The sequence below is a fragment of the Pygoscelis adeliae genome, unplaced genomic scaffold, assembly GCF_000699105.1.
Source record: "Pygoscelis adeliae isolate BGI_AS28 unplaced genomic scaffold, ASM69910v1 Scaffold108, whole genome shotgun sequence".
Lineage (NCBI taxonomy): Eukaryota > Metazoa > Chordata > Aves > Sphenisciformes > Spheniscidae > Pygoscelis > Pygoscelis adeliae.
This window is the reverse complement of record NW_008825498.1, coordinates 8765226-8773093: the sequence shown is the minus strand read 5'-3', so window position 1 is coordinate 8773093 and position 7868 is coordinate 8765226. Positions and strand designations below refer to the sequence as shown.

The 7868-nt window shown below is 46.2% G+C and overlaps 1 protein-coding gene across 1 annotated transcript in view; it reads left to right on the top strand.

The window, feature by feature from the left end:
* GATA6 (GATA binding protein 6) overlaps positions 1 to 1628 on the top strand; it is a 21411-nt gene extending 19783 nt beyond the window's left edge. Inside the window, 1 exon segment of the mRNA XM_009331493.1 lies at positions 1461 to 1628. Coding sequence (XP_009329768.1) covers positions 1461 to 1628 — 168 coding nt within the window.
* The last annotated feature ends 6240 nt before the right edge of the window (positions 1629 to 7868 follow it).

The window sequence follows — 7868 nt, the reverse complement described above, 5'->3', positions numbered from 1 at the left end:
ATTTAAGAGAGCGATAAAACATATTTCTTAGGATTAGAGCTATTTTGGCTGTTTTTTGGGGGCAAGCAGTTGTTCCTTCCATCTCTGCATTTCTGGGTAGCGACTGATGGGGCGGGATCCTGGGTGATGACTGGGTGGAAGAATAGCAGCGATCAACCATTTTAAAAAAAGCTAAAGAAAATATTGGAGTCTGGGTTATTTCAGACAAAAGTGACCGCTGGCAATGAGTATTTCTTTCAGAAGGTGAGGTCTTCCCTGAGTTAAACACGGCAACAAGAACCCTGCACAGCACCGTTTGGAAATTACCTTTGAATAAATGAAGCCTTGCTTTTCCTATGTCAGGACTGCTGGCTTGGCACGGCTCCAGGAGAGCCAAGAGCTCTACTCTTGTAAAATGATTAAATATGTATACTTTTCACTTAAACAGCAGGCAGGAAGCTTCTGCAGTCACAGTTTAGGATAGCCTTTTTTTTTTGTTTTTGTTTTTAAGGAATCTTGTCCAAAGACTATCCATTAACAAGTAAATTAAGGTTTTAAAGTTGACATATCCAAGAGTTAATTTTGCATGAAGTCAGCTCTTAAACATTTCCTTTATCAGGTGAAAATGTTGCCCCTTCTCTGTCTGGCACTGCAAATTTTTCCTCTTTAGCGGATCTGCTCAGCCTCATGGAAAAAATGATCGTTTCTTTGTCTTTGTAACTCTCCATTTCTCTGTTAAAATAAATGGACTGGTTCCAGTGCAGCTCAGAGGTTCATCTTCGTGCCTACCGGGGCTCCCCTGTGCGTTGTCTTGTGCGTGTAGGTGGCAGAACAAAAAGGCTCCTGGTTCAAAGGCATAGTGTTTCTCCACTTGAGATGAAAGGAGCATCTCCTTTAGTGGCCAGTCTTAGAGGGATGAAGTGGTTGTGGCTAACATTTTGAAGGGTGAGGAATGATTTTTGGCATTTCAAGGTCTGAGGGAGCCAAAGAAGGCTGATTTCCAGGAGGCGCTCCACATCCACTGCTGGAGAATTGGGATGTATCGGGCTTCTCCCACCGGGGAAGCAAAACTATAGGCGCCACCACTCCCAGGTCACATTTTTGGTGTTGGCATGTGTGTCCCTTCAGTAGGGGGCAGCGGGGCACACACACGTTACCTCCTTCATCATGGTCCGATTTCCAGGTTTTTCTGCACATCGCGCATTTTCTTTTCCACCTTGCTGTGAAGATAACCACGTGCTGATTTCCAAATGCAGATATCACTCCCATCGGTGGGGCTGAACGAGTGGGCTGACCCTGAGACATTTTTTCAGTTTTAGGATTTCGAGGCACAGGGGCAAGCTGAGGGCAAACCCTGTCTTTCCACAGAAATCCTGGGATAGCGGCTGTGCCCCGAGCCCGCTGCGCTCCCACCCACACCCCGGTGCTCGCAAAGCTCACCTGCCTAATGAAATCTCTCTTTGCTCCTCCCCCCTCTCCAGGCGAGCTCGTCGGTGATGTCTGGCCCAGGAGAGAGCACCAGTCCTGAAAGCAGCAACCTTAAGTATTCAGGTCAAGACGGGCTGTACACAGGAGTCAGCCTGACCTCCACGGCTGAAGTGACGGCATCCGTGAGACAGGATCCCTGGTGTGCCCTGGCTCTGGCGTGACCTGGCGTGAGGGAAGCTGGATCCCGGCGCTGCGCGGCAGCCCTCAGATGTCCGTGCATGGTTTCTTCTGCGGAGCGGTTGTGGCGGCAGCGAGAGTGCTGGCAAAGACCATTCCTCTGAAATTGTTTCCGTGCCTTGGCGGCAGAGGTGTTTTTCAGCCTCTGAAAGAGGCTTTGCCGAAGCATCCAGTTCCTCATCTATGCAAGAAAAATATAGGGAAAGCAAATGCCCACTGGGGATAGCTAATGCAGCCTTACACTCTCCAAAAAAAAAAAAAGAAAAAAAGAAGAAAAAGGAAAAAAAAAAGAAGAGATAAACCTAGACCTATTGATAGATTCCAGAAATACATCTTCAACTTATCCAGCAGTGCTGCCTTTCTGATTGTGTAGTTGTTTTCACTCTCTCATCACCTTGTCCCCCGAGAATTTGGTGGAAGTTGTCAGTGTTGGGGAGGCAGTACCGAAGGCTTTAATTACTAGACATAGTGAGATACTTTTTAACGAGCATCAGAAGTGTGTACTGCTTGAGTCGGCACAGATGTCTCGCACCGAACATTTGATGTCTTCACCCCGCTGGTCCTCTCCTCCTGCACCCTCCATCTTCAGCGTGCCTTGCTCTGCTCTTCAGAGCCCAGCTATGCCCCTGGAAGAAATCACAACATTTGGTACAAGTCTCACAAGGTCCAGCTTGTTAAGGAGATTTTGGTTTGGTTTTTTTTTTTGTTTAAAATATTTACTCACTTTGCAAGACTGCGATATAACTTTTAAAGTACACTGTGACTGAGGTTTATGAAAGTTCGTATTTTCTGGCTGAACTGTATAGAGTCAGTCGAAATTTGTAAACAGGGTAGCAATCAGATATTTTTCTTCCATATATACAATAATTTTTTTAAAGAAGTGCAATTTGCGTTGCAGCAATCAGTGTTAAATCATTTGCATAAGATTTAACAACGGTTTTTATACGAATGAATGAATGTAAACATTTTAACTTAATGGTACGTAAATAATTTAAAAGAAAAACTTAACTAGGCATCCTTAGGCTTTTTAGCGCAACAAAAACCCATCCACTTTCTGTATTTCCAGTTGTTAAAGCAAGAGTTTCAAAGAACAAGCCTTCTCTCAGGAAAATTGCCCTAGCCGTTTGCTCGGAGTATTGTACAAAAAAGCAAATGCATCCCCATTTTTTTTTTTTCAATTGAATAAGTATGTGCTGGAAAGAAACAAATCGCAATGAAACTTTACTACCTAACTGATACATATGTAAATACTCCATAAGATATTTAGGCATCTTGAAAATGTAGGATGCAATCTGTATAGTGTGACTGACGCATAGTTAGGTTGGTTTCCATTGGTTTTTAAGTGGGATGTCATTTGGAAAGTTGTTTCATCAGAGCTTTACAAATAAAAGGGTATCATTTTGGGATTTTTTTTCCTGTATACTGTGCCTTCTCCTTTGTCTCCAACGCAATTGTTAAGCTACATTAAAAGCTATGGAAATGTACCTGATATGGGCAGCGTGTCTGATGGCTGCAAGGAAGGGCTCCAGCTGAAGTGCCTGCTCTGTCTAGCTAAGTCTGCACTGCGGGGGGCTTTTCTGCAGCTCCCCTCACTACGCCTTCTGATGATATGTAAAACCAGGGCCCCGCTCCTACCAACACAAGCCCCTCATGAGTACGTGGGAGGTTTTTCAGACTTTCTGAAAGTTTGGGGAACTGACTCCATGCCTTGTGAGGACTGTCATGGTTTTGCTTGGCCTTCACACCATAGCTAAAGGGTCTCACCCAGGTCCCCTGTGTGTGCAAAGATCTGCCTGTCACCCACTGCAGATGTAACTGGGTAAAGCCAACCTGGTGGTAGAGCCATCGCATGCCTGCTGGCATCCTCTGGTGGCCAAAGGTGAAGGGCAGCAAAAACTGAAGGCGCTGCTGCTGAAAAAAGAAGACAGTGAATTTTAGCTACTGAGGGAAGAGGAAAACCTTTCACTGGCTCTGACGACCAGTCCTCTGCATTGCTTAGTCGATGGGAAGAGGACAACGCCGCATGTGATTTCCAGCTACATCAGCAGTACTGTCGGACCGGGAAGCCGGGATGCCCAACCTCCATTCCCAGTGCTGCTGTCAACTCATGGAGTGCCTGCAACGTGTCTCTTCACCGCTCTGAGCCAGACTTTCATTTGGGGTGAATTGGGATAGCTCCTTGGGCTCCAGTGAAGCTATGCTGATTTGCATCAGCTGAGAATCTGTCCCTTGGTTTTCCAACCCAGAGAGTCAAGGCCATCTCCTTACCCTGGGGGTGTTGTGAAGACCACGGGATGAATGCTACAGCACAGCCCTCGGAGGGGAATGGCTTCTAGAAAAAAGGGGTCAGGCCAAGCCTCGCCTGGGTTTTGGGCTCCGGCCAGCCAGGAGTAGGGACTCCTCACCCTTCCCGGTGGGGCCATCACTCCAGCCTTGGTGCTGGGACACCTCATGTCCTTGCTCCCTGGGGGTTGACGTGGCCGGGTACCCCAGCCCTGCTAGCCTTGGGGCCACATGGGCTTGGATCTCATATTTTACAAAAATAAATCCCTATCTAAGTGCAAAGTGAGCCATGCAGAGAAACATTGGGTTTAAAAAGCAAAATGTGTGGAGCAGTGGGTGAATATCTTCCCTTTCGAAGCATTTGTTGCCTAAAATGCCCTTTTCTGTGATTTTCCAGTGTTGACATTTAAATGGATAAAAAAGCTGTTGCTAACCGGTGCTGAAGAGTGTTTAGCCTTAGCTGGGGTCGGCATCCTTTTTTTTCCTTTTAAAATGCCAGGGGTGAAGTTTGGTGTGCCACTCCTGAAAAGCCTAGGGCAAAACTCACTGCCAGGTATGCCAGAGCTGTGTTGCTCAGAGTTATCATAAAACAGGAGGTTTAGACCAGCGTGTCCCAGTTTTGGGCTGCTGACCCAGCAGAAAAAGTCAGCTGGCTGCTGACTCTCTTGCTCTGTGAAAGGCCACGCTGCTTTGAAACCCTGCGGCACAATGTAAGAGGGCTCCCGGGAGGCCCGGCTCCCTTCTCAGCACCACCTTAACCTAGGATCTGGCTTAGGGTGGTTCCTGCAGATAACAAGTCTTGCAGGGCGCATAAAAAGATGCCCTACGTGAAAAGACTCCTCTTGGATCTGAGGCTGAAAATGCTTTTTCAGGAGATACCAGGAAAAAAAAAAAGAAAAAAATAGAACAAACAATCTTTCCTAGGGAAGGTGTTTCCCATTATTTCTTATCAGCAAAAACATCAAGAATGAAATACTTTGCCTCCTTGGACCAGAGCTAAATCAGGTTTTTGTCCCTCTGCAAGAGGCAGGGGGGGCGTAGTACCATGTTGCCTTACTCTATAGATGCCGAGGATCTCAAAGCTAGGTTCTGTGTTATGATTTTTACGTAGAAAAAGACTGTAAGAACAGTACCTCCCTACTCATCAAAATGGCTGTCCGAGTGCACCGATTGCTGGAGTGGCTACTGCTTGACAAAATAAAGGTTTCTCATTTGTTTTTTTTTTTTTAATTTTGCCTTTTAGTCCAGATGAGCTGGCACGGCTCTGGGTGTGTGAGCTGGACTTTGCTCTGGCTCATACATCATCAATAGCACTGATACTGATGGATGGCCTGGCCAGATGCTTTCCTCACTTATCCCTGTTTCTCTTCAGTGACAGCCCCTGGGATGGGCTGAGAAAGAACAAAGAAAGAGTTCCACCATGGGTCTCAGTTACTAGTGAGGCTGAACGAGCCAGACTGACCCCAGAGCAGCACTCTAGTACCGGAATGAAGCTTCAGAGTTGACATTTGGGGGAAAAAAAAAGCATACGGTTACTTGTCACCTTAGCACCTTTTCTCTGGAAACAATGAAATAGCCAATGACTCGAGGCATCTGCTTCAGGCTCCCCCACCAAGCAATACTAGAAGGCTCACATTTGCTTGGGTGGCCCCTCAAGAGCAGACTGCTCCTGGCCATGTGTGTTACCCTGGGCTCCAGTCTTCCCTAGGTCCCAGGTTTTGTCTTAGTAGTGTTCCCATCACCCTCACCCATAATCATATTTTTCCTGTTCAAAGTGCTCGAAATAAGTTGAGATCCCTATTGCGGTCCAGAGTGGTATTTTTCAGCATGGCATTGAGGGTGTATACTGGTGTGGTATGAGTGCTGTGAAGGTATGTGAGGGTGCAACTGCTGCTGGGCTTGTGTTGATGACCTGGGTAAAGCGGAGCCTTGGACAGCCTTGGACAGGTTGCCCAAAGGGAGTAAGAGGTGCCTGACTGTTTCCAGAACTGAAGATGGGCTTCGTTGCATGTGGATGATGAGCAGGCAAGGACCTGGGTGTGAAATGAGGAGCCAGAGTAGCTGATTTGTTTTGGTTTTCTCGCTGCAAAGCTAGACAGAGCAACGTGCCAGCCCTGTAACATTTACCATATAGAACTTGGGTAATTTACTGTCTGTTCCTGCACAAAAATAATATCACTTCTGCTCCTTTCCAAGAGAAGGGATTTAGGAGTTACACCCTGTCTCTTACCACGAGCCTTAGCTGAGCACAGGCTGCAGAAACCCAAAATGAACTTCACCTCTTCCTGTGTGCTCACAGCTCCAGATCTTCCTTATCCAGCTGTCCTGAACATCATTCCTCACAGATCCTCCAGTTCCTAAATCTGTATACACTGGACATTCCAGGGCTGTGTCAAACACACTGAATTCGGTATCAAAATATAGGGCAAGGGTTATTGCAGTGGGCCGGCGAGAAGGAAACTGAGGGCTTGAGGAGCAGTTTCAAGTGGTCTCTGCTCCACATGTTGCAAAAGGCTTGAGGTCTTCGTTACATGTTTGCTATGTGTTTTGGAATCACTTAAAGATATCTGATGAAAGTTAGTATAATACATAGGAGAGGGGAGTAGGATTTAGGTGCCCAGGTAGACATGCAGTCAAACAAGAGTTGTCAGAGCAACGTAGTAACCGAAAGTGCTAATGTACTTCTTGAACAAATAATTAGGAAAATACTGAGTAGGAGTAAGGAGGTAATTTTACTTTGGGATGCTGCATCCAGACCTGGCATCCACATTTGAAAAGGATGTTGAAAAATTGGCGAGGGTAGGGAAAAGAACCGCAGAAATGATTTAAGGACTGTGGAAAACGTTTTGGCCTTGACAAATTTAAAGATCACAGTCCACTTAGAGTATCCAAAGGAAGAATAAAAGGTGACTGGTGTAGTATGTCCCTTCATGGGGAGAAAATGGTAGGTGCTAACAGGCCTTTGACCTTTCAGAGAAAGACATAACAAGATCTAGTGGCCTGAAGGCAAAGCCGGATTAATTCAAAAGACAAATTAGCTTCAGCTGAAACAATGAACATAGTTAGCGATGGGAGTGACAGCAAGGGATGAAGACAAGTGCTCAATCTCTTGATGCCTTCGTAACAAAGCTGGCTGGAAGATCAGCTTTAGCTGACCAAAAGTGACTGGGTTCAGGACTGAGTGGGTTACATCTGCTGCATTGCGATTTAGAGGCCGGATTAGTTTCCATTTGGTCTGAAACCGTATTACTGTTTGGGATGAGACCCAATGCTGAGATCTTGAATTTTTGTTGTTATTAAAAACCCCATGGCACTCTTCCTGAGAGCCGTGGTAAACACTGTGGTGTTTTGACCCAGTTTCAGCACAAGTAATTATTTTTTGCCTGCCTAAAATGTCCTACTTCCTCTCCAAAACTGTCCTGCATCTTTATTGTTTCCTGTTAAATACATCCTGAGTTCCACAGAAGAAAAGGCTGTGTTTCAAATCTGTCACTCTTACGGCATGGCACACAGGCAGGGCCTGCTAAGCAGCTTCTTGGAGAAGCAGGAAGGAAACCTTCTCTGAAGACTGTGGTCTGCAGGCCTTCGGCCTGTGACCTTTTGATGCTGTGAAGACCACAGCCTGAAGAATGGACAGAGGCATGTGGAGCATGTTGCAAATGTGGCGATTTTAAAAAAAGGAGGGCAATGGTGGATTTCTATAGTGCACCGAACCCCAACTGCAATCCAAATCCTACTTCTTCTTCTCATGGGAATAAATAACATTTAGAAAAAAAAAATGCTGCTTTTTGAGCTTTGCTTACAGAGGACCCAGCCTTGTGGCACGAGCGGGAGAGGATGTGCCTTGTGTATTTGGCTGGTCATTTGTCTGACCCTTTTGCAGTACAGAGGAGCCCCAAACCAGCCAGGCAGATCCTGGTGAGCGTTCACACTCCAAAGGG